We start from the raw sequence: 26778 nt of genomic DNA on the forward strand, positions 1-26778 counted from the left end.
CCGTAGATTGCAGCACTCCGATTACAGCCACGGCACCTAAAGCCACAAGCGTCTTGTGATAAAATGGGCGGCAGTGAAATTGCAGCTGCCCGGGATATTTGGTTGCCGGCGATTTGATGCTGTGCGCTCCATAATTATGCCACCCGGGGCTGCGATTTTAGCTGATTTTTGGCACCTCCCGGGTGGTCGTGTTATCGCGAGATATCTGAAAGTACCACGGTTTCGATTGCCGATAATAAGAAGGGTATTTTATTTATCCCCAATTCCACTCAATTTCTCAATCCGGAGAAATTGAGGTGATTACAGAACAACCGGCAGTGTTCAAGTTACTCGAATTAATTACAGTCACCCGTAATTTACGAGAGAGATTAAAATTGAACAACAAACAAAAGTATATAAGTTCCAGTCCCAGACGAGAAAATATAATAAAAGAAAGTTGTTTAATTATTATTAATGAAACCTCACAAAAGCGTACAAAAGTTAGTGGATTCGGAATGACGGTTAAGGTCGCGTGATAAAACTGGACCTAGTCGCTTCCGAAGCTCCAAAGTTGCCGGAGAAGACAAAAACCCCGTAGACCGTACCAAGAAAATTGGAACGACACTCGCCAAACGTCTTACTTGTTCCTTGAGATGTTGTGGAAAATTTCGAACCGTTTCTTGACAAAGTTATCGTCAATTAGCTTTAATGCCTAATAAGTGTTTCGCAGTACCACGCAGTAAGACTCCGGGCGCCACTCTCTCGCAAACAAAGAGCCTTTCCCGGCCCGCCCCGGTAGTAGGCGTCAATTAGAGTTGAAAAGAGGCGCGAAGGACCTCGAGCGAACGGTTGTCACTTCAAACCGGCTGGTGACGCTGCTTTTGACGCTTTTCACAAAAGGCGACCCGGCGGCGACCGGAATAAGCTTCTCCCGAAAGTGCCACCCCGTAAAGGAAAAGGCTCGCTAATTTCTTACCATTGCGGCCTGTGGATTCAAATTCTACTGCGAGGATTTTTCATGTTACATTTGACATCTGAACCCTGGGGGTGGGATTAGGGGTTTCACTTACTTGCCCTTCACGACACGACGAACGTTCCGCAGGCCGCACGGTCACGACTCAACAAATTAACCCATTGAAAAACAATAGATTACCCGTTCGCCTTCGATTTGGAGAGGGCACCGTTGCCGTGGCAACGATCGAGCAGTTCACGTCGAGGTCGAAGGCGAGCATAGCTGGGGTATATCGGGTAGTTGAACCGATTCGAGCTCGAGCATACTTGACAGCGCCGCTTGACTTAATTGGACAAATTAGAATTAAATTTCTGTATTATTGCCTCCAATTGGACACAGCGGAGGCGAACCGATCCAGTCGATTTTAAAATCGAGACTTTTATGTCACACGATTCCAGTGAGGGTTATTTTAATTATGCTACTTTTGATCAAGCATTTTCCACGAAATGTCAATCTAGAGTGCAATGAAAACAATCCAAACAAACAAAGCATAAAAGTCCCAAATCAGCACCAAACCTACTTGACTTGCATTAGCTTCTGTGCTTTATGGCTGGTTCATTGTTAATAACGTGGCCCAGTTCAAGACGCCAACGAGACCCGTTTATGGGCCATAACAGCCTCTGCTGCCTACAATACGAGCTGTGGCTAAACTATGAATTGTCGCTCGAGTAACACACCATAATCCCCGAGACCTTTGGCACTTTTCCTCCAGCAGCTGAGCTAATGAGCGACATCTTAATGAGGAATTGTCATTGAAATGTACCGGCCACCCTCTCAGTGGCCGGCGCAACATGTTTGGCTTCAGCATTTAACTAATTGGCCCACAACCACACGCAGGCGTGCGGCCCAACACCCTCACACACGCCCAGGCAGGCCAACAAATTGGTAGTGACACGACGCTTCCCTTTTCGGAGGTCGTCACCGCATAACACTCTCGCGCATAAATCATATCCCTAATATCTGTTACATATTCATGAAACTCGCGCTGCGGGCTGAGGCCTTCCAGCAACGGGAAGATAGCGAACTACGAAAAAGATAAACAAATTCTTCCCCCCGCCAGGACTCGCAGCATCGCAATGGATTGATTTATCCCAGCCGACGAGGCCGCCGCCGCCGCCATCCGGTCTGCGTCGTGGGCTGGGCTGGGTTTTTGGCGGGCATTTTCACTTGTTTGTTTTCTGGATTAACTGTAATCCAACCGCACGAGATAGAGTCTGACTGCGCAAACATTCTCCCTGGCTCTGTAGGGGCGCAAGGAACGGGGGGGTAGAAGTTTCCGAAGCAGGGCTCAGCAGTGAGTCAACACACAAGGCTCGCAACGCCGAAGGATTCATCGCTACATCTTCGGAATATTGATCGCTGAAGGCACTGCCATCGGGAAGGCTGGCAAAACATGCACAGCAGCTCGACACATTCTTCTCAAAGTCAATCCCAAAGACAGTTGCAAGGGTTGAAGAAATCCGTCTGTTATTGGAACGGTCGGTTAAGGGACCTCGCTTCGAGATTTATAAAGTTTGTGCGTAACAAAGGACATCTTACTATGGCCCCAATAGTATCCATTTCTAATCGATAATGTCAATAGTTTCTAGCGTCAAGTCGATACAGTGAGGCATCCGAGGCTTTGTCTGTACAAGGACATCAGAATCTCGCATCGAATGAGGCTCCTTTGGATGCTGTCGATACATTGCTGGTCTGATTCAAACAGAGGTCTCAGTAGGCTTTAATTAAGACTGTCTGAAGAAGAGTTCTACGCTCCGATTGATCCTTGATATGTAGCTTGCTAATCGGATAGCTAACCCTGACGGGAAGCTCCTTCAGAAAATCAGCTTCAGATCCTTGAACAGAGAAACCCATCTTGGGTAACTCGTTGTGAACTCTACTTTTTATTATTACTACACTTGTTTCAAATTTCCATTTTCTCTTTTAGTTCAGAATCCAATTGTAGAGTCGAAAATCGAAAGTGTCCGAAAGAAACGTTTGAACAAGATTATCGCTCGAAATCCCGAGTGCGCCACGGATGAAACCCCATGTCGACCGTTTGCCTGTCGCTCTCCAAAAAGCATAAAATAAAAGCTAAAGCTGGAACTTTAAACCATCGCGCCCGCTAACGAGTTCAGTCTCGAGTGCATGTCGTACCGCCCGTCGATGCTTCTTCTCAGAAACCTCCGGTGTCGCCGGTGAAGGTTGTGTTTTGCTGGCGGCCCCCTTCCGAACCGCCGTCGGGATGCGGCGAAGCAGAAATCAATCCGCAGTTTATGGTTCGCGCAACAGCGAACTCGCTGCGCTTCTGCGGCTAAATTATGCATTCACTCTGGAAACAGCACTTTGGAAACAAATCTTGAGCCAGGCCGCCCCCTTAAATGGTCATTGTTCTCGGGGCTTTGGGCCCAAGGACCAGCGCCTCCAGCTGTCTAGAACCGGGTTCGGAACTGGCCGCCGGGGTCCACGAATCGCGGAAACCATAACCGGCCGGACCGAGCGAGCGGATTTCTGTGTCGCTCCCCCGGAACAGGTCACCGTCGTCGGAGTAAGGTGGTTTATGCAACGGAAACAACGTGCACTGCGAACCAGAGCTACCTAAAAACGTTTGCCATGCTCTAAACCATATTTGGATCGAACGGTCACACCACCTCCGGTCGGTCGCTCGGCGGTGGTTCCTACGAAAAAACCGTTCCGCCAACATTCCACCGCCCGGCCCGACACGGGAGGAGCAAAAATCATGTCCAAACCACATTAAACCCCCTGCGGCCGCTGATGCGGCATTCGGGTTGGCTTTGATGCAACAACGGCTACGCAGAAAAAAAGTGGCCAGTTAAACGGTTTAAACGAGGCATGTGGCTTTTATCCCCCCGAAACATATGCCTTTATTCGCAGCGGCTAATAATGTTTGTTGCCACACGTAACACGCCGGGCACGCGATGTGGGCCGGCTTCGTGTGGCCATCCGCCATCGACAGGATTTAATCCAATTATTTTATCCATCATATCCCTGCGACGCGGCCGCCCACTGACCGATGACAACTGTGTTGGGCTGTTGGGTGGTAATTGGTCCTTCAGATAACGCAACAATATTGCTACGTGCTCCCGAAGGACGATCAACGCGTCACGCGATAATGTTCACGGCGCACTTTAGCCTTTTTACGATATATTTTTGAATTGGAAAGTTTACTGGTTTTAATATTCTTTTGGCTGGTCAATGTAATCCGCTGTCGGTAGGACTGTATTTCCCAATTAGAATCGAGCTCCGGTTCTCGTTCCGTTCACTAGAAACTATTCCCCGTGCGTCGTGTAAGGTTGATCAGCGCAACCACTAATTGACAATCAGTGCCCTCGGAATGCAATTGATACGGAGTTATCTGCCGAACCGGAAGACAGTGGAACAGCCAGCAAAGGAAGTAATTCCCTAGCCTTCACTGGCAACAAACAAAGTTAGCACTAAATCGACATGTGGCAACTAATTGGAGCTACTGAACGGGGGAAATCTTCGTTCGGAAGAATTGCATCGAACGAACAAATAAGTGAAGCCATCTTGCAACGTGTCAATTAAGGCCGATGCCAATTGGAAGACCGTTTCTTTGAAAGTTATTTTTAAAAACGGTTGAGCCGTAATTTATTGAACCGAAAGAAATCTTCCTTTTGGATATCCGTTTGAGAGACAGCATCTTTATTAACAGCATCGGTAGGTGATACAAAGAAGAGTCAACCGATTCTATTCTCGAGAAGGAATGCCTCCGGCAGGGCCAAAAAATCATAAAAAAATATCCCGGAAAATCATGGGAAAACCAGCATTTGATGGAATGGCGTTCGGCCGGCCGATATCGAATAACCAATTAACTATCGACACTCAATTCCACCTCGTGCTTTGGTGCTCGTCATCGGAATATTATCAACTTTCTCCGGCATTCGTCAGCAGCGGTGCGGTGCAGTGCAATTAAGTCTTAAATCAATAAAGTAAAAAGATATCCATCACAGCCTGAGTCACGTCGGCAGTCCGTCTGCAGTAAAATTGGACCCTCAAATCGGTAACTCCCCCACGAAGCCCCAACACGTGGTCGTCCGGGCGCCACGGCACCCTGATGGGTCTCGTGTTACACCGGGCGCCCGGGGAGAGATACGGAAAAAATATCGTGGGCCATCGTGGAAACATAAAGTTCTGAACCGGGCCTGGCCCCCCAAAAAGGCCGGAAAGTTGGAATGTTTTATTGCCAGCTCGCCCGGTTCTTGAGGCTCGCAACGAGGCTCCAAACTTGCTCCCATTTGCCCGACTGCTTTATGGGCCGAACCGAAGGGAAGGAATCCAACCCAAAGTTCAAGTAGCCATGTCCGACAGGCTTATTAATTAGATTTGATTTGAAATTAAATTTACGAACGCGACGCGCCCGCGCACACTGCCCGAAGTTTATGGGAGTTTTGAACTGTTTGGTTGTTTGGGTTTGAGTTTTTCTTTTTGTGGTTCTTGAATTGGCCGGCCCATTGGGAAAGATAACGTGATTCGTCGTCGGCCACGGCCACGCTTTATCACCCTTTCTGTTTTGGTTCTGTTTTTTGGACGAATGGGGAGATGAATTCCAAACTTGGAACATAAAACGTTTGCTGACTCCGAAGGATTCGAAGCTTTGTGAGAAGTTGAGCCTCGTTCTGGTGGCTTAAGTCGAAGCCTAAAACGGGCTAGCGAAAGAAATAATTCTGAGGATTAAGTGAATAAATTAAAGAAATAATAAATGAGTGATTGTTTGTTGTAAAATGCTTCCAAAGCCATAAAAATCTCCATTACGAAGGTGCCGGCAAACCTGATCCCAAAGCGCCGGCGGCCACTTACAGAGGAACTTGTTTTACGATTTCACTTACCTTGCTACTGACGTGTCGCGGGGCCCCGAAGGTACCCGCCGTACGCTGTACTACGACGGTGTCAAACAGGACCTTCAACCTTTCCGGAGCAAAAGTACATCGATTCGATGCTAATTTTTTTTTTTCTGCTGCCTCTTTCGTGCCGTAGGTCCCCGGGGGAGTTTCGCTACGCTCTCCGTCGATAATAAAAAAAAGCGAACCTCCGACTCGGGCGCACACATATCTTAAGCCCACGGGCTTCCTACTCCGATGGCTGGATAACCGGCCAAGTTGCAACACACTCCCGGCACCGGAGGCGACAACGTTCTGCTTTAAGTGTCCGCGACGGCGGCATCGTCGTCGGAGTCTGTCTGCCCACGGGAAGGGGGTCCTTTACGCAACCAGTCTCCAGAACGCGGGCCCGGTGACGGTCACGATATCTGACGCACAATGGCGGCACGCAGCGACGCACGGGCTTGGGCTCGCGTACATCCTGCCCCGCGGCGGAGAATGATTTCCCCGGGAGAGTCGTCCAGGGCCACGAGAAGTCGCAGAAGAAGAACGACCCTTTCGACAATTAATTTCCTCTACGCGGTGCACCGTGGGCAGGACGAAACAATCGAGCAGCTGGAACGAGACGAGTGGGACGTTAACAAGAAGGAGACCGTCGCAGGTTCTTTCGCACGGATTAAGTGGCTCGGCACCTACCTACACGGGGTTTTGGGATTCAACGGGGCGCGATTAGTCATCGACCGATGTTCGCGACGTTGTGGCGTCGTAATTTTCACTCCTGTAACTCACTTGATCGGGTTTTAATTGCCGGGGAAAATGAGGAATTGAGAGCACAGACCGATGGCCGGTAGGGCGACAAACGAATTAGAGCCAACGAACGACCAACGACAAACGAACCTGCAAACTTCGCGTTGAACAGAATGAAATTTTACACTCCAAGCTCAATCATAGACTACTTGGATTCCGTTGCGAATTGACAGAAAATCGTTTGAATCGAATCGTTCTCAATAATGAATAAACGGCGAAACATAAATAGCCTAAATTGTCATTACCAAATAACCAAACCAAATTTTGGGTTGCAAATGAACTTGCGTAGTACCTACCGCATAATGGAACATCAGCGAAACAAGTCCAAAGCCGGATGAAGAACTGGCCATTCGCTTTCGAAGAGCTTTCGGATGCGTAAAACACAGGAGACTCGGACTCGCAGGGTGCGTGGATCACTTTTTTCATAGAAAAAATATATCGTTTTGTTTTATTCATCACTACCATCTGTAACTACTACATCATGGGGACATGCTTTGCCGGCCCGGACACGGGGGCTACTTGGGAGCGTTACACATCGCGAGTGGTGATAAAACTACTTTCATTGAGCGGACTGGATCTCCCCCTGGCTTCCGGGCGCGGCACAAGGAGCACAAATGCCGGCGATCACGATCACCGATTGTCGCGGCGAGATTGTGTCCCCATCGCTTCCCGGGCTTTCGAGATCTGAGTGTCGTGCGCTGGTCGTGCGTCGATTGTTCGTTTCGTTTCGCCTGCCGCCAACGAGCCCACATGGCGGCCTCGTTGGCGGCATCATAAACATCATGTTTCGCGTGCACCCCTCTTCATCGCGGCGGCGCTCCATCATCCGCAGCGGGCGGGAGAAGTTCTACAGTGTACACGATAATCCTGTGACCGGGGCGAAGAGAGAGCGACATTGTTTACAATACGAAGATGCGCCAATTAAGGCGGCGGCGCTCCGGACTTACCCGTGGGGATCTTCTATCGCTGGCCGTTTGCGCGTCATCGCGCCCCGGCAGGACCCGCAGGCGGCCGGCTTCCCAGAAAAAGAAACTCTCTCTCTCTCTCTCTACGTGCTGGGCGCGACTATCTACAGAAAAACGGGACCGCCAAAGGGCGGGTTCCCTGCAGAGCGATGCGCAAGCTAGTCCGCAACTAGTTTGCGGTGTCCCTGCGCGAGGTTGACGCCTCGGGACCTTCCCCACGGGCGGGCCGGGGGGTCCCATGTTTGTTCGAATGTTTGTGCTGCTTTCGGGTTTCGGTTCGGTTAGTTGAAGAAGTGTGGCGGTATTCGGACTGCCTACCAGCCGGGGCGGTACCCCGGCCCTCACTTGTAGCCGCTCGTGCGCCGCGAACAGTAGCTCTGCGAGGACTGCGAGGTGTTGAGCGTCCCGACCAGCTCCGCCGGGAACACGTGGTGATGGTGGTTCATCAGGTGGTGATGGCTGCTATCCAGCGGCACCTGCGGCACCGGCGGCGGATGCTCCGGTGGCGGTGGCAGATAGTCGACCCAATTCGGAGGAACTGCCGAAAGAGAGCAGAGATCGATCAAGGTCTGTCTCCCAGCGGGTGGGCCACTAACTAACTGTTTACGTCGCCTCGGGAATCGCGGGCGCCATTAAACTCGAGGTCAGAACTCACCGTTGTTGGTGTTCAGTGGCCGCGGGTAGCCGTAGAACGAACGGAAGCTGGACGAGGTGGACGAGAACGTATCGTGACCGCCCTGGTAACCGAGATCTCCGTTCTCGCTCCGCGGTAACCCGTTGATGATCATCGTTGTCGCGTACGGAGTCGGGCTTTCGGGTGACTATTCGGGAAGATAGAACGAATTTAAACGGTGTGTCCCTAATGGCAACGGCAGCTTCTTCCTTACCTTCCGATTGTAGAACGACGTAAGCCCACGGGGATCGACCTCGGCGTAGTCGGTGCCACCTCCGTCCGCGAGCGGATACGTGTGATGGCCGCCCTGCGTTCCCTCCAGCAGCTTGATCGAGCTGAGGCCCGAGTCCTTGTCGGTGTCGCAGGTCCGCCAGCCCCGATCGATCCAGATGCCGTCCTTGCGGGGCATGCTCAGGTTGGCGATGTCCCCTCGGCGAGACCCCCCGAGTACCGTCGGCACGGTGACGACCGGTTTGCGTCCGAGCGTCTGGCGGCGCCGGAAGATCACCACGCCGGCAACGATCGTTACGATCAGGATGACCAGCAGCGAGAACACGACGAAGATCATAAACCACGTCTCGTGCAGGAACCCGTGTGGCTGCTGATGCTGGTGCGGATGGCCGCCTTGGCCCGGCCGGAGCCGCTCGTCGTAGTCGGCACCGCCGTAGTGCTGGCCGTTGTGGACGCCCTGCGGCACGATAACGAACGCCGGGTCCATGACGAGGTAGAGCGGTTTCGAGAACGGCCCCATGCCGAGCCGGTTGAACATGGCGACGCGGACCGTGTAGCTCGCGCCGGTCGTCAGGTTGTTCAGCATCACCGAGGTGGTCGTCGCGTTCAACGTCATCTGCGCCAGCAGCTTCGACGCGTTGTTGCCCGACTTGACCTGGATCTTGTAGCCGACCAGCTCGCCGTGCTGGTGCTCGCGGGCCGGCGGCCCCCACCGCACCCAGCCGGCGGTCAGGTTGAGCATACCGGCCTGAATCCCCGTCGGTGGCCCCGTCGGCATGTCCTCGAGCGTGCGTACGATGCGCGCGTTGCTCAGCTGGCCCTCCAGGTTCTTGAAGTACGGCGACAGGAAGAACTCGTAGCGAGTGAACTTGTTCAGGTTCGTAATGATGTGGCTCTCGGTTTCACTGTTCGGGATCGGCAGCATGCTGTAGAGCCGCACGTCACTGTCCAGATCGCGGTATCGCACGTAGAACCCCTCGATGTACTCCTCCGAGCCGCCGACCTGTAGTTGCCACTCGAGCCGCACCGACGTCGACGTCAGGGCGATGATATCGATCAGCTCCAGGATCTTGCCGGCCAGCACCATCCGGGCCTGTTCGAGCTCCTCCGGGATGGTGACCCGATCGTCGGATGCCAGTGTCCGGATGCGGCCCGACACCGGCGATGGGGCCGAGAAGCCCATCCCGTTCTCGGCCCGCACCGAGAAGATGTAGCCCGTTTCCGGCACCAGGCCCGTCACCGTGGCCGTGTTGCCCGCGATCTGGCGTAGCGCTACCCGCCACCCAGTGCCCAGGTCGCTGCTGGTGCTGTGGTACTCGATCGTGTAGCTGGCGATCGCGTTCGTCCGCAGCTTGTCCTGGCCGCGGGCCCAGATCAGCGTCACGTTCGTGTTGGTGATGTTGGCCGCTTTCGGTTGGCCCGGTGCCGAAGGGAGCAGTTCCGCGTTGAACAGCTGCTGCGACTGAGGCGGCAGATTGTTATCGACCTGCGGGCCGGCGATTGATTGGGTTGGATCGGACATTCAGCGGAGGGTTAGTTTCGTAATGGTTTCAGTGGGCTCGCGAGAACTTACATTCAGATACGCCGCCCAGGAGTACTCGTGGCCGTCTTGCCGGATGCTGCACCGGTACCAGCCACTGTCTTCCGGTTGCAGATCTGGAAACGAAGAGACGATGCAGACGATTCTTTCATGGACAAGGACATGTTATCGAAATTTTGAAATTCCCCAACGCCCCATTTAAAAACCAGAAACAAACGCGTTAATTAACGTGACCAGGACCAGGTTCAATATCGAAAGGATTCAGACACTCTAATGTCGTATAATCACCATTTGGTCCTGATCCTGATAGGAACCGATTTTCTAGACCATGGGAATTGATTTTGTAAACATGGCGCACACTTTTGACATTGCTATCTGTAATTCCATCAGCACACACCCGGCGGCCTCATAACCTTACGAGACCCGTGCCCGTGACCTAAGTGGCTTCCCAGACTGGGTCCCTCTGGAAGCCTCGGGGAGCTAGGGGATCTGGATCGTACATATGCATTTTACATGACAGCACGGGGCATGGGATTTAATCCCATTTCCCATTTACGGCTCCGATGGTTCCGGGAGGAGGCCACTATCGGAGCTCCGTGTCGAAGGGATCGAACGGTTTCTGCGCTTCTTGCCTTCGGGACACTAGAGCGACAAAAAATCCCATTCTCTGTAAAGTTGCCCCGTTTTGAGGCGACGTACTAAAATATGCATGTTCCTTAGAGCTTATTGTTAACTTGGCGATGCCAGGGCCATGTCTCGCACAATGATAACGGGTGGGCGGCTGGTTTCTCCATATTTGATTCGAAGAAAACCTTCCAAACTAATAATAGAATAGGAATACAATTTCACATTGTTAAAACATTATATTCGAGCAAAAAGGTCCGATGGCGAACAGGGTTTCGCCGGAGAGACGAGTCCGCCGCCGACATAATCCCCACGACAGTACACGAGACAGTGTACGAACAAACTTAGTGATTTCTGTTCCACCAACCAGAGGCCAACCGCCATTATGTGGGGCGCAAAAGAAGGATTATGCTAGTTCCGGAAACCTCCACGACGATGAAGATAGCGCATCATATGGGAATGAAGTGACAACGCCGGGGAGGAGCACTGAGTTCCATTAGGCGACGGTCGTAGAACATGTACCGGGGAGGAGGCCACCAGGAGCGGGTTTCCATTTTCTCATCTCCACACGGCGGGGTCGGAAAACTCCGGGTCCGGGAGAGAAGGAAAGTTGTCGACCGACCGACCGAGGGCGGCGAAAAACGGAGGATTATCTCTCAGGTGAAAAGCGAAGGATAAGCTGCTTGCGGGATGTGGAACGGGACACAGATCGGCCGCAGGACAAACTTTATTCAATTCGATTGAAATTATTCGGTTCGGGAAATGGCAACCAAACCTAAAACTAAACTCCCCGTTAAACCCCAAGAGCCCATATTGCGGATTAAATCAACATGGGACAACGACTTTAGTTTAATCATATTTCACATACATAATAAAGAAACTGCTGCTAGAAGAACTCATTTAAATTTCAAACACATTACCAAATAATGGTAAAAAATTCCGCCAAAAACGAGGAAGATTTGCCCAAACATTGTCTTATTGAAATACGGCTTAAAATTGAGTCAAAAGGATTGGACGAGGATTATTTCATGGAACATCAAACGAGAGGCTGACGGCAAACGGCAACCCATCCACCGGCGGCGTCCACACGATTCCGGGGAGGATATTATATTTTCTCCTTTCGTTTCTTTTTTTGCCCCTAACGCAATCTTTTTTCATATCCGGTACAAACCCCGTTCGTTCCGGTTGGCTAGGATTTTTGCGAAGGATCATCACCAGACTGCGCCAGGGAAATAAACAGAGAGAGGTGCTTGAAAATATCATTCCCGGATTTCCCGGGTTTACACAGCATACACATAAAAATAACATGCCGAAGCCGAAGTTGTTTTGTTTCGCAGATAAATTTGTATTACTAATTACATTTAAGATGTTGGCGCTACAGTATTTGTATTGATTACTCTCTCTCTTTCATCCTTGCCAAAAAAAACTCACAAAGTTTCTGGGGATATTTGCATACTGCCACCACCGACCGAAGCGCAAAACCATCGGAAGCTCCGAGACCACCCGGCATCGTAATAATAAAATTTATTGACTTCCCACGCCAGATAGGCTCGCTCGCGATTGGGCCAAAAATCTAGAACACTTCACCAGCTTCAGTAGCTGCGTTGCCGACGGCTTTCACTTCCCACCAAACTGAGGCCCATTTTATTTACTTTGGGTGCCGGCGACGCCAGGCGCCCGGAAGGGAGCCAGGATATTGGATCGGGGAGCACTTAAAGTGGGGCGTACGTGGTACGAATTGGGAAAAAGTTTTCGGGTCAGGCGGACCGAAAATTTATGCTCGAACTGTACGCCGGGCTGAGCGGAACGTAAATTGCAGCGAAAAGTTCCCTACCAGGCAATCGACACATTTGAGCGCTGAGAGAGCTCGACGAGGATCCTTTTTAAAACCCTCCTTCAAGTAACTTCAAGTAACTTTTGAATTACGGGATAGAAAGTTGATAGAAAGAGGTTCGAATGAGTATTAATGACCGATCAGATGAGGTCATTGGCTTACGTTTAGATGAAATCCAACTAAAAGAAGTGGAACTTGAATGAGAGGAGCGCATATTTTCTGAATCGTGTTTCACATTGAATTCAGTTAACAATAATGGTACACAATTACACAAATTAATCAGACAGACCAGCAGTCCCATTGAATTGGCTGCGATGAAGCTTGACCCGTCTGCAGTCTGTCACGATCGAGATAAAATTAATATCGCCAGAAAGAAACTCCAATCAACGGGAGAACATCTCCCGATCTCCGACGGGCACGTTTGCGGCCAAGATGTCGGAGCCCTTCCGAGAGGGACGCTCTCCTCCTTTGTAATTCAATTAGAAGCCTATTTGCGTGTCGGAAGATATCAACATCGCCAACCCTCTTCTGGGCCGTTCTAAAACCGCTCGCTAATGACGCGCTGCATCTCGCGGATGCGTTCCGCGGATGATGAACGGTTCCCACGGGGAACCGCGTTTCGCACAGCACCGTTCCTAAGCTTGCTTAGGAGCAGCTTTTCCGCCTCCGTTCCCGGTGCGAGATGAAAACGAAACGCTTCGACCCCTCTCAACACGTCATCGGACTACGGTTCGAGCCGCGGACGGGACGACGTTGATTGATGGTGCATTAATATGTGCAACCGAGCGGACAAAGTGGCAGATGATTCGCGAGTTCGTCCTCCCCGAGAGAGAGAGAGAGAGAGCTTCACAGGCTTGGCTTGGCTTGGCTTGGCTCGGAAGCAAAGTTTTCGGTTCGGGCGTATGAAGAAATTAAACGCAACGCTGGCCGACGTTACAATCAATCATGTCCTCGAAGGAGAGTTGTCGGTTGGTGAAAGGACCTCTTCCTGCCGTTTCCATCGGTTCGCTGATTTTCGTGTGTCTTCGCGGGTGCGCCAAGCGATCGATTATCTCTCAGTGAGAAGACAGATGATGATCTTCGCTTCGGTGTTGCTATAACGCCATGTTCCCTTGCCCTAAAAGTAGCATAATTTAAATAGATCCTTCTCTACCTCCCCTTAGTAGAAGCATATTTATCAAAATACACTAACATAAAAGGAGCCTTACGGCCACATGGAGATAAGCAGCCTCTTTAAAACCCCGCCGATTCCATCGTCCAATTATCTTATTGGAATCGCAATCCCAAAGCCCCGAGTTGTGCCCCGATGGCCCGCAAGTGGCGTAAGACCCCTTTCTGCAAGATTGATGGATTGCCGCCAGATACGAACCGTATAGCAAAGCCGCATTGTTTGTGATGTTGCCTTGGAAATTAAACCCCAAGACGAGCCCGATTGCTCGGAAGCAGAACACAGAGCCAACTCATTGTGGCAATCGCGGCCATAAATCCCCACCGGAGCGCGGGCAACGCAGAGTTGCATTACTGTAATTACTACCACTACTACTAGTGGCACGACGGCCTATAGACTTACCATCGATCCGCAGTGATCCACCGGCGAGAAACTTAAAGCGTCTTCCCGGGCGAAGACTTTGAAGACTGCCTCCATCGCGCTCCCAGCGCGGGTTGGCGTCGGTCGCATCGGAAATCGGTCCGGTGGCCGGTGAGCCTCGGCAAGGTAGCGTTGCCTTCGTTCCGGTCGGGAGCGTCTGGTTCGAGGGGACCTGCTGCAGCAACGGCGCCGGAATGCTATCGATCGGTGAAGTCACCTGAAAGTCGAAGAGATAGAGAGCGCGCATTAGATAGCGGATTTCGGAATCTAATTTTGGCTTTCGAGATTCGTACTCGTGACGATTGCTCCATTCGGGTGTCGCTAATGCACCACTCGACTCCAAGTCCATTATAAAGCGCGCACTAAGAGCACTTATCGGCACCCTAGCTCCCAACTCACCTGCAAGTAGACCCGTCCGGTGACGGAGCCCGCCACGCTGAGCGCCGAGCAGACAAAGTAACCGTCGTCCTCCCGCTCGACGCCCCGGATCTGCAGCGAGCCCTGGCCGGACACGTGCATGTTGCCGTAGCTGTTGTTCGGGAACATGAGCGTCTGGGAGCCTTCGCGCGTCCAGAACACCGACGGCGCCGGGTTGCCGGTGGCGGAACACTTGAACGTGGCCACCCCGTTGACGGTCGCCTTCTGGTCCTGCGGTCGCACGCTGAACACTGGTGGAGCTGGAACGGAACGTGAAACGAGTTTAAGATTTTAGCGAGCTCCCGCCGCGATTCGTATTAGACTTGAGGTTTCGCCTTTTTTCCCCATTCTTCCGCCTTCATTTTGCAGTCAACATTTTGACATTGATCGGACATAAATTCATGTCGCGCCGGGCGGCGATGAAGCGATTCTAAAACGGTTTTCGAATGCCCATAAACTTCGGGTTCGGGCGGTCGGAGCGTTTAGGAGAGTTTTACGATCGCGCTCAAATAAATCTTCGGCGTCAAGGAGCTGGAGCGGGGGGGGGGAGCTAGAGGCCAATAAAACGCGACCCAAAGCCGTGAAACGGCGGGTGAAAGAATATGCCCCACTCGTGGTGTGGAAGGATTATAAAAATCCGATTCCCGAAATCGGCAGCACGCAATAAACGGCAATAAAAACGGCCGCTCCAAGCTGGCGCGTCGTGGGAAGGGATCTGCAACATCTTGCCCGACTCTGACTTACTGTAGACGATCAGCATGGCCCGCTCGTCGATGAAGCCGACCGAGTTTCGGGCCTCACACGCGTACAACCCATGATCGTCGGCCGTGACGTTCCGGATGATGAGGCTCTTGTCTTCTTCGGCGATTTCCGCCCGTCCGACCGGGATGTGGCCATCCTTTTTGCTCCACAGGATCTGCGGGGCCGGGTCACCTCCGACCGCACACTGGAACTGGACCCGGTGACCCTCGAGGACCGTTGCATTGGCGGGTCGCGCGATAAAGTAAGGCTTGACTGTCAGGGAGAGAGAATGAGAGAGAGAAAGGTTGGCGTCTTCTGGATCGTAAATCAAAAATCCTTTACCGACGAGCGGCACCGATAGAAGTTGCTGGTGGTTGTCGTAAATTTTGATAGAAAAATAGGATTATTGTGCCACCTTACGTGTTAAGCGCTTCAATAAATTTGAAGCCACTCTACCGTAAGCCTTAGCCTCCGATAAAACGCAGGGAAGTTACCGAAAGGCACCGTCAGGACACAGCTCACCAATAGATGCACAATAATTGCATCGCTTCTCCATCTTCTATTATCGGGCTGGGCCCCGTTGGGCCATAAATCAGACCGAAACTAGCCTCAGAAAGCTCTCAGAAAAGTGAAAACGAAGCCGCTTTGATCACTGATTTCTTATGCACCGTTCAATTTGTTATGCTTAACGCATGCAAATGGGCCGTTGTCAGAGAGTGGCCCGAAAACTTTACATCGACTAATTCTGCTCCGGCTTCTGGACCCCGGGACCTTTGGCAGCTTTGGATCGCCATAAATCAAGATACCCGATGGGTTCACTTACCCTGCACCGTCAGCTGGGCCAGTGGGCTCACCCTCGAGCCGACCATATTTTGGGCGATGCACTGGTAAAGGCCACCGTCAGCCGGCCGGACGTCGCTGATCATCAGGTTTCCACCGTCCACGATCCGGATCCGAGCCAGCTCCTTCGATATGCGATAATCGTCCAGCTCGAGGAAGATGTCGCCCTAATAACGAAACAAACGGGACCCGGGATGAGTTATGGGGGTTCGGGACGCAAAAATGCATAAAACATAAAATGGTGTGTCGCGTACCTTTTTCCAGCTAACGGTCGGTTCCGGATTGCCCCGGGGTGGGCTACACTCGAGCAGGGCCGTCTCCCCGGCCGCCACCCGGGTATTCTTTGGTGTCACACGGAAGTCTTCCCGAAGCGCTGCGGGAAAATAAAATGGGGAACCGAGAACGATAACGAAGTTCTTGCAAGATCTTTTACGGCAAAAATGTAGTCTGAAGTGCGTGATAGAGATATGATTGAAAATATTAAAAAAGGATATGAACTCACTTGCCACCTGGAGCGTCGCGTTCCGGCTGTACACCTTGCCGGCCACATTGCTAGCGACGCACCAGTAGACCCCATCGTCCTGCTCCTTCTTCCCGTGGACGGTGCGCAGGAAGAAGAGCGAACCGGCCGGCAGCAGGACGTGGTTCGCGTCCAGCTTCACCTCCTCGCCATCCTTGTACCACTGGATCACCGGTGGCGGTTTGCCCTCGGCCTTGCAGTTCAGCGTGACCGGATCGCTCTTCGGTACGATGGTATCGCTCGGGTTTTCCACGATCCTTGGCGACCGATATTGAGCTGCGGAAGAAACAGAGCGACAGAGAGAGAGAGGGTGGTAAAACAAACAGCACCATTCAGATCCCGCGGATTTGGCGCGCGGTTCTTCCGGCAACAAAGCGGAAAGCGGATTATCAGGAGCGGAGCGATATTTTCGCAGACATCGACATCGGCCCCAAAGGCAATAAAGGTTCTCGGAATGGCGCATTTTGCTAAGAGAGCGACAAAACGAACTTCGGTTTAATCAATGTCTGGAGATGCCAGGAACCCAGACTGTGGGGCTAAATCAACACACGATGAAACAATATTTATAGAACTCTGAGTCTGTCTGAGTACTGGAAAAACCCGGCTCATTCTCAAAATGATGGGGCTGGGGTTCGTAATCCAAAAATTAGCATCACAAGCTGAAAAGCCCAATTAAATCAAATCTCTGAGGACCGCCAAACGGACCGAAGCAATCACTCAGCCCAATTCCCACGCCTCAGCATCATCTACTTGTTCCGGGTCCGCCGGCAAATGAATAGGGGCCGACCGCCACCGCGATGATTAATCAACACCGAAAAAAGCGAGAATCGGCGACAAAATGGGCTCTCGTATCACTCGTGCTATGTTGCTGTTTTTATGCTATTCAGAGTTTCCGCTCATCCGTATCAATCACGGGATGTGGGTTGCACTGAATAATGAGGGCGTATTGATCGGAAAACAGCCTGGCTGAATGCTTGGCCACCATCGCAACTCATAAAACCACACAAATAATGAACGAACATCCTGCGGCATTATCAGCGGATTGTAAGCAGTATTGCAACATTTTGTAACACTCGCTGCGTTTCAGAGTTCGCAACGCAAGACCACACGCCAACGGCTCAATAAATCATAATTTTTCATCAATTACTCACAGCCCTCACCGAGTGCGAAAATGCGAGTTACGAGGCGATTCAGATCGCCTCAACGCGCTGCTGACACCCAGACTGGGTTCTTCTAGGCGCCAGTCTATATCGACACCACCGCCAACAACCTAGTGACTCGCGATCACTTCACGTGCTCCAACAATGAGACACGGCACGGCACGTCACCGAAGGCGTCGCGGAGTTAGTCGCGGGGGGTATGACCTCGACCACTACCAAAATAGGAAACTGCAAATCGAGAACGACGGCTAGGCGCCTGCCGTTCGGAACGTGTGTCTCTGCGGATTTAAGTTCTCGCCTCTCTTGAATGTCACACACCGATGATGACGATGTTGAGTAACTCCTTTCAACACGGAGCCCTCACCGTGGGGCTGCTAAACGAGTTTTGCGCGTAGAGCTTGAAACTCGAAAGTGACTTATGAGGGCAACCCAAGCGCAGATAAGGAGATACAGTGGATGGCGAAAAGAAGTTTAGCTATTGAACATTTGAATAATATGTGAAACAATGAGCACATCTTCTTTTTGAATCGCTGTTTTGAGACATTGAATATTAGATTGAAGTTTTGATAGTAAAATTAGGCCGATTAAATGACATTTAGATTTAATCTCGTAGACTGGTGCGGCCATTAGAACAATTTTAGTTTAAGTTGACAGCTTTTCATTTCATTTGTTTTGGTTTCATTCATTTCATTTGTTCACACCAATTTCCTTCGTTGTGCGTTGGTAAGAATGCAAATAGATTAAATTTTATTATTGATGAACAAAAAAAGCGTGCTTTTTACATGTTTTCATATTCAAAATGCAGAATTAAGGCTGAGAAACGCATGATGCAGAATTCACAAGACATTATGTTGTTTCTCAGTTTGTAACCTCGAAATTCAAAAACAACTGAAGAAGAACGTCGAAAGGTTATTAATGTGAGTTGGTTGAACAAACAATGATATTGCAAACATTTTCGACCCAAGTGAGGCAAAAATCGGTTAAATAATCAAGGGTTTAATAAATTAAACAATCATAATTCAAATAATAATCAATAATCAATGAAAACGATGCTACGATGAACGTTCTTGAAATAAACTTTTGTTCGCTATCCTCTGTACATTCTAAACCACACAAAACGAACCAGAGTTTACTATTTTTAATTAAAAGCATACAATGGTGAAGGATTAACAGTTACTCCGTCTAGCGGCGATAACCGATCTTCGGGGCGTTCATAAATTTTGCCCAACACTTCTCCGGTCCGTCCGAAAACCGACGGCCAGAGGATAGATAATTAACCATTAATCTTAGGGCCACCCTTCGCCGGCTACATTACGGTAGCTAAAATCCGCCGAAAAGATTACGACCGAGCGATATGAGTTTTTGGCCAGCGTGCCCCACTAATGAATGCGCCCCGATTTTCCAGCGCGCTCCTTGCGCGATTCGAATCTATGCTAATCGGGCGCGTTCGACTTCCTTCACTCGCCGCCATCGGTGTGGAGGTCAGTGTTAATTAGTAAGTGATTAATACACCATTTAGTTCGAAAAGGCGCTCAGCAGAAAAATTTATTGCTTAATCTTAATCGGCCGTTCGGCGTGCAGATTGACGGCCATTTTTTAAACGCAACCAACGCACGTTCTAGCTCTCCGGGGAGTGCGGAATTCACGATTCACAAATAAACATTAGGCACGCGGCAGCGTGGCCCCAAAACACCCTGCTCTCTGTGTCCGCTCGATTCGCTCCATTCACTTATGTTTGCTTGCTGCTACCCTTCTGCCGGCTATTCTTGGGCACAACCTTCAAAGTTTTTCGGCCCCAAAAAAGCAGAGATGGAATCAAAACAGGATGGAGATGTTCAAAAGGGCGACCCTTCAACCAACAGGGCGCCGTGACGGATGAGCAATTAGATTGGGGACGCCAAGAACCCGTCAGCAACCCGTTTATTTGTTTGACTAATTTTGCGCACTGCGTCCGGAAGGAGTCAGGGCATAACACCGGAGCCTGAGCTGAGGCATCGTCGTTGGTGGCCAGATTGTGGGGAGCAGATACTTCCCAGACTCCCAGAGCCGGCCCGTGATCTAGATTGTTTATCTGGGCGTTCTTGGAAAACAACGGAACACATGGAAAAGTCGGTCGGTCGTGCATTTTAGGAAAACAAAGCCCGGCGGCGAACTACATTCGTGTGCTCTGCATATCTCAGGCATTGCAATATCTGCATTTTTACGATAGTTTTGTAATTAAAATGCGTGTCGTAGAGCCGTCCTTATCCCTGGGTTTGCATTCCGTAAGTTGGTCTCCTCACGAGCGAAACATACGCGAGAGCTCACTCTACGGACCGACCGTGGAACCGATTAGCTGATATACGTGACTTCGAGAAACGGGGTTGGCCATCGAAGCCCCAACAGTATCAGCCCAAAGCACCGCGTGTAAAGTGCAACTGCAGGCGGTGCTCGACCCTCAATATGACCCACTTTATGTAGGCGACGTTCAGCGTAATCTTGGTCTCGGTCCCCCACCGGGCAGACAAACCCAATGGCCGTGGCCACGATAAAGTCCAGAGTACACGCGCTCGTCCACCGGAAGCGACCTGGCGATGGAGGTGGGTTGGCCTTTTCATCGTCGTCGATGGTGAAGTATTTAAAGTTTTCCCTAAAAGAAGAATGGCCGCCCGCTTCAGGACCGTCAAGATTGTGTTTTCCTCCGGGGAAAACCCCATAACGTCGACAAGAGCGGAACACGACACACTGTTCTGGCTAAAAGTTTCCGACCACCGCTTACCGGTTGCGGCCGGCTCAACGTTGGCCCAACATTTTCGGTCGGTGGTGCGCCCGATCCGGGGCATGAAAAAGAGTAAGGCACGACACGCCAGAGTCAAAGTCAAGTCTCGAGGGGGAAGCAAAAAATGGGCCAACCACGGCAAAAATGTCCCCCGCAAGCGATATGTAGATCGCGCGGCTCTAATGTTAATAAAATAATAGCTCCACGGCATTAACATTCCAACGGACCCGTGAGCCAGAGAGCCAGGGTCCTCCTCTTAACTGATGGACGACTTATGGGGCGGGCCGGCGGCCAGCCACCAACGGGACTTTGCAAAACATAAGGCCCCAACCGACCGACCGACCGACCGATTGTGGTTGTTGTTTTTTTGTTTTCTTGCCACGCTTCCTGTGGATCGGAACAAGAAGAGGCCGACCGGCCAGCCGGCAAACATTGTGGTCTTTTTGCGTTTGATGCTTCAGGAACTTGAGAGCCGACCTTGGGTTTATGCAAAATCTTGAGCCGTCCCGGAACGCCTCGGACTCTCTCACAGGGGCAGCATCTGGGCGACAGCGAAAATGCTGCTGACACAGCCGGAATTCGAAATTGGCCTACAAAATGTTGGCCCTCTGAATGGAAAAAAGGGAAATTAGAATGTTGGCATCGTATCGTGTCAGCAGCGATCAGAAAACATTAAAAAGTTGGCACACAGCAGTTCAGGAAAACAAACAAGAACCAACAATTGTGGTCCATTCGGCGAGCTCCACGAGCCGGAAAATAGTAGCAGAAAAACAAGGGGAAAATCCATAAACTATAATAATTATATCCAGATGTGCAGAGACCATAACTTGGTGAGCTCGCCACCGGAGCACCATCCACTTCGGGTTCGGATGGTTCCATTATGAGAGAACGGTGCAGTGCCTCACAGCATGTTTCGTGACTTCTTCTTCTTGCGGCGGACCACGAAAAAGCTCCTCCTCGGGGGGCACAGCAGCTTCACGGACCATAGACTTTCATTTACATATTTTTAATTATACCACCTGCTAACGTTTTAATATCGGGCGCGGGTCTGTTCGCTACCGGAAGACTCACCGGGACCAGCTTGCTAATACCGGGTATCGCGCCACGAGCCGCAGATAGTCGCAGCAGACCATCTTTCGCACATGCTGTTTTGCTTCCCCGTGGGCCCGGATGACTTCACTCGGGCCCGTCGGGCTCCTTCACATTTTAATTATGTTTCTTGGAGGGTAGGTAGGTTTGCGGGGTGTGCCTGATAAGGTCCTAGACTTCTGAAATCCTTCTGCTGTTGGAAGCAGTCCCCAAAACGGCAGGAATATTTATCAAGAACATTCCGGAACCTTCAGTCAAAAAGCATCTCTAAAAATAAATATATTAAAAGACAGCAAAGAAGTTGACAAGGCAGTCTTTTCAAATCCTTTCCAAAACCATAATAAAAGGGCTGACACTTTTCATCGGACCACATTCCGGACCGGAGCGGACCCCTCACAGTAAACACAGGTCCGCAAATAGCCACACGATCAAGATGGCACACGGAACAACAAAGGCGCATAAGGCGCGGCCATCGTGAATGAAAAGATCTAGGTCATCCGCCGGCATCCTTGGGGACGGAATAAGAAAATTCCAAGATACCGGAATACCCGGTGGTGAGCTTCTTTAGAATCGGCCCACAGCTTCCCAAAGCTTTCTACATGAAAAGCGAGCCACATGAACATGAAGGGGGCCAATGTTTTTCCTCACCCCTCGGCCGAATGATGGTGGGCTTTTCTCTGGTCGGGCCCAGGCTGCTGGAAGTGATTACCTTGATTAATGTTTGACCAGTGACCCACAACAAAACGCAACAACTCCCGGGGCCCAGCACCTAATTACAACCATCCTGGCGGTGGCGGGGCCATGTATCCAAGCGCCTAAATTAACGGCGTCGCCACCACCCATGATGATGATGGTGGCAGGAAGCGCGTCCAAGGGCAGGACACCAGCACGGGTAGCCGTTAAACGCATGGCCAATTATTTTTACATTCCCCAAGATTACACCATTAATATTCCAATAACCGAAAGCTGATTAATTCTTTATGGAACGGCCGGGGACGGCAAGGCATGCACAGAACGGCACCGTGCACCGGGTGGGTATGGCGCATGATATCTCACTCCCAAAAAGGGCCACTCACTCGACAACATATCGGCACTGGCCGTGGTCGTGAGCAATCATATTGCCACCCGGTCGCCGGCAGCACGTTATAAACAAATAATCAATGTATCACAAATTCGGACCTTCCGATGGTTCCCCGGTGGGTGGCTGGGGGACCGGTGGGGGGGCCTTTGAAAGGTGAGCAAAATGGCCTAAAACTACCTCCTGCCGGAGGAAACCCCAATGAGTCGGCAGGAACCGGCGTATCGATGGTACGTGTGGTGAATATCCTTCCCGGCCGGGGTCCTTCCTCGGCATCCAGACGGCACCAGGGACCGAAAAGACGTATTAGTTTGGGCCTCCCGTATCATACCACCCACCCTTATCACCTCCCACACACGCACACACCCATCATGACACGGCATCCTTTTTCTTTGGCCCGCTCCCCTGTTACTGGATCCCTCTCGGTGCCTTATCAAAGCCGGGTTCCAGGTCGGGCATAAATTTCCCTCGATTACGATCAGGACCACCCACCGGACCGGGGGGTTATAATGGGTTCCACCACCCACCTACCACTACTACCCCAAAAATAATCCTGCGTCCGCCCTGTGCTGCGGCCCCTAACGACTGCCGGAGGCGATCCTGCCAGCCCCGGAGCGTCCGAAACAAGTCCGAGCAAATGAACGAATCAACGACTCGTTTGGGGGGTGCCCCACGCCTCGTTGATACAATATTTGTGGAAAACACAGGCCAGCCCCCGAGGAACTGAAAAGGATCCAGTTGGACCGGGTCCGGGAACTCGTCCGTTTGTAACCACCACTCACGCAGGACGCCATTCCATTACGGGCGTGTGCGGTCCGATTCGATCTCAGAGCCCGGCACCGGTTCTGGCCATCCTCGCCAGCAAAGTAATCATAATGGCCGGCCGGGCGGCCAATAAAACCGGAACAAAAACGCTCGAAATCGTTCCGTGAACCCCGCTATGTGCGCGCGCCGGAAATGTTATCCTGTTGCCGGCGCCCGACGTGTCGTGGACGACGAATCGAACCGCAACCCTTTGTGTGCCGTGGTGCAAAATGTATGATTTACGGGCTAGTAATTCAATAATAGAATACTAACGCATTACGGGCAAATAGGAAAATAGTCGAATGGCCCGCCCGGTCACATCGCCATCGGCTTCGGGACGGCGGAATGTAATATGGAGGAGCCTTTTCGGAAATGGACGGACCGGCGATAGGATGTTGTAACCGACGGGACGTGTGGCCTTTGAAGAGCTGGAAATGTAATTGCGAATAGCCATTTCCATTATGCGGAGCATCATCATCATCGTCGTCGTCGCCGTCATTCAATCTCGGCTTTGTTGGCCCTCACAGGAAGTCTGTGGTGGCATTCGATTTGTTCCCTGTGCGCCACTCGAGAGGACGTCAGTCAAACATCGGCCAGCAGGGCGCTGCTCAGGGCGATGGTATATGCCAAATTATCCACGAATTTATGAATGAATCTGGAATGGTTCTCATATTCCATTTCCCCCATTATCACGTGAGTGGTTAACGGGTCCTCTGAAATGGTTTTGGGCTAATTTCCAGGGTCAATCTGTTCAAAAATGATATTTACTAATACTTTTCTTCAATAGAGTTGTTTTTAAGATTTAAGAGTCATAACTGGGGCTCTTGTTGGCTCGTCCGTAGATCATCCGTCTACGCAGTACCCATTCATAGGTTCCTTTATCCGAAAGGCGTCAACGCTGAGAACTCTGCAAGCGACGCATAATACTGCTCTGTCTGTTTTATAATAATAAAAAATAAGTTATAGGCATAAGTTATAGGAAATCTTCTTGATAGGACCAGGAAAATGTTATTCTCACTGAAAGGTCCCTTAACATCACTCCAGAGCATAGGCGTATCAGGATCAAGATCTTTCCTTAAAACCTTCCATGATCAGGAAGTCAGTTAATTTAGCTTTTCCGTTGAACAAATCGTAGAAATGACTCCCTGACCTTTCGGTTACCAAAGTACCCAAAGCAGCACGGAATACCCGGCCTTGGTTCTAAACAAATCTAAATTAATATCCACCCATTAGAGACGGCCCCACAGACCGATCGAGGCCAAAAAAGGTAGTCAAATGACGCCGAAGAGTGAAATATGCAATTAATTACGGCGAAGCGAAGCAAAAACAATGCCTGGCCACACAGTGTGGTGCTATTAATTTGTTCGGAACGAGTTCAAATCCGTCAGGCGCCCAGTGCCGTGCCCGCGCACCCTGATTAAGATGGATCACGGACCGCGAGCTAAAGGATTAGGCTCCCCAGCGAATATTGTGCGCCACACGGGGCGTGATCCCAAATAAATATATCTCGTGGGTATGTTTATTCATCCGATGGAATGGATTCCTTTTTATTTTGCCGCAAGCATCGGCGTAGCTCCAGGTTTAGCTGATGCTCGGGGGCCCGCCGCCATTTGTGGGAAAAAATGGGAAAACATTACAAGTCAACAGTCAACAGTGCAAGATGCAAAAACAGAAGTCCCGTTTCCCTTAAGCCGTAAGCGTTATGAAACGGAACGTATGTTTAGATAGCGAAGAAAGAAACGCATTTTGGCATATAGCGCGGGTCCTTTTTCATCCCTCGATCCTAATTCTATGCACGGCGATGGCGGCTCTGAAAAATGGGCACCCCAAAAAGTTTGCCCATTTCATCGACATGTTGAACCATTCGCCCACAAACCACATATCCATTATTTACAGCTTGTTAATTCTATTTCCAACCCAACCTCCAGTCTGAGGCATTCGGAACAGACTGTTGGTTGGGTAACATTTTACACACTAATTAATTTTACCCCGCAAAACTGCAATGCCACGCTCCGATGGGTCGCCAACCAACACGGGAGCCCGATGGATGGATGGATGGCGTTGTTGGCGGTTTACTCGGGGAATTGACATTTCATTCTCACCAACCAACTTCCGGTGGGGCAAATTTCAGCATCCGTTCGGCATCAGCCGTGGGCACTAGAAAAACTGTGTGCGCCAGTTCTACAATGGTGATGCAGCTTCAATCTAACGGCGTGCCATCATTTGTTTTATTTATGTTGCTGGCGGATGTTTGGCGGATGCGATGTGCAGAAGTTGGGTTGCCAAATTATTCATGCTCGGGTTACGACGACGACCCAAGTGCCACACTCAAAATGGAGTGCTCTTCGTGTGATGATGGGCAACGCTCGTCGGAAAAGGGTCCTTTTTGGAGTGCGCTTCGATGGAAGTGGAAAATGGCAGATGTGGCAAACAGGATGGAGGTTGTTAAAATTATTAAATTACTAAGAAAATGCATCGTTAACCCTCGAATCAATTTATAGAATGTACATGGGAATGCATAGTAATTTTGTGTTCAATAAGAAACAATCCAGCAGTATCGAGGAAAGCATTACAATAACGCGATGTTGACATCATAAAACTATGCTAAAACTCCCATCAACCTGTTGTACGCATGATGGCCCCAGAGGCGCGCGCATCAAAAAAGATAATCCATCAAAGGACAGGTGTTGCATTAACACCGCGCGCCAATGGCGACGGATTTATGTTGTAGCCGGCGGCGGCGGCGACAGCGGCGACAACAACGTAACAACAATCCGGGGAAAAACAAATACCGGCATCGGATGGGAGCAGCAAACAGCACTCAGCGGCAGAGATTAGTAAACAATCCGCACATAACCGTCAAGAGAGAAAAAGGCTTACCACGCACACCACCCAAGCCAAGAAGACAATGGCGGGTGGGGTCCATAATAATTCCGCCTCGCAAAGAAGCGGCCGGATCTTTGCACAAGTTCTCACCTTCGGTCATCTTCCGACCCCACGCGGCCAGCCCAAAGTTTGTTTTTCTCACCGCACTACTCTCACCCAACACTTTCCACGGGGAGGGGTCCGGGTCTGGACTGACCACTTGACTAGTCCGAGGTTCGAGAAACCGGATCGGTTCGGCGGGAGGTGGGCCCAGCCATGGGCAGTGATGATGCCGGCAACGTCGGCTTTCGCGCAACGAACCGCATCGGGGAACGGCCACGGCGAGAACCGATTTGAAATTCAAAGTCCCCGTTAAACACAGGTTGGTGGGTCCGCTCCATGTCGGGTGTCGGTT

The 26778-nt window shown here is 50.9% G+C and overlaps 1 protein-coding gene across 1 annotated transcript; it reads right to left on the reverse strand.

Annotated features, from left to right (window-relative positions):
• Positions 1-7942: 7942 nt before the first annotated feature.
• Positions 7943-26484, reverse strand: LOC131206637 (roundabout homolog 2-like). Its single transcript, XM_058199258.1, has 11 exons — positions 26475-26484; positions 16592-16885; positions 16344-16462; positions 16073-16256; positions 15253-15522; positions 14491-14768; positions 14074-14308; positions 10079-10161; positions 8489-9991; positions 8257-8422; positions 7943-8139 (listed from the first exon to the last, which is right to left on the reverse strand). The coding sequence occupies exons 1-11, from the start codon at positions 26482-26484 to the stop codon at positions 7943-7945; spliced, it is 3339 nt and encodes a 1112-aa protein (XP_058055241.1).
• Between the last annotated feature and the right edge of the window lie 294 nt (positions 26485-26778).

The sequence above is a fragment of the Anopheles bellator genome, chromosome 1 (genome assembly GCF_943735745.2).
Source record: "Anopheles bellator chromosome 1, idAnoBellAS_SP24_06.2, whole genome shotgun sequence".
Classification (NCBI taxonomy): domain Eukaryota; kingdom Metazoa; phylum Arthropoda; class Insecta; order Diptera; family Culicidae; genus Anopheles; species Anopheles bellator.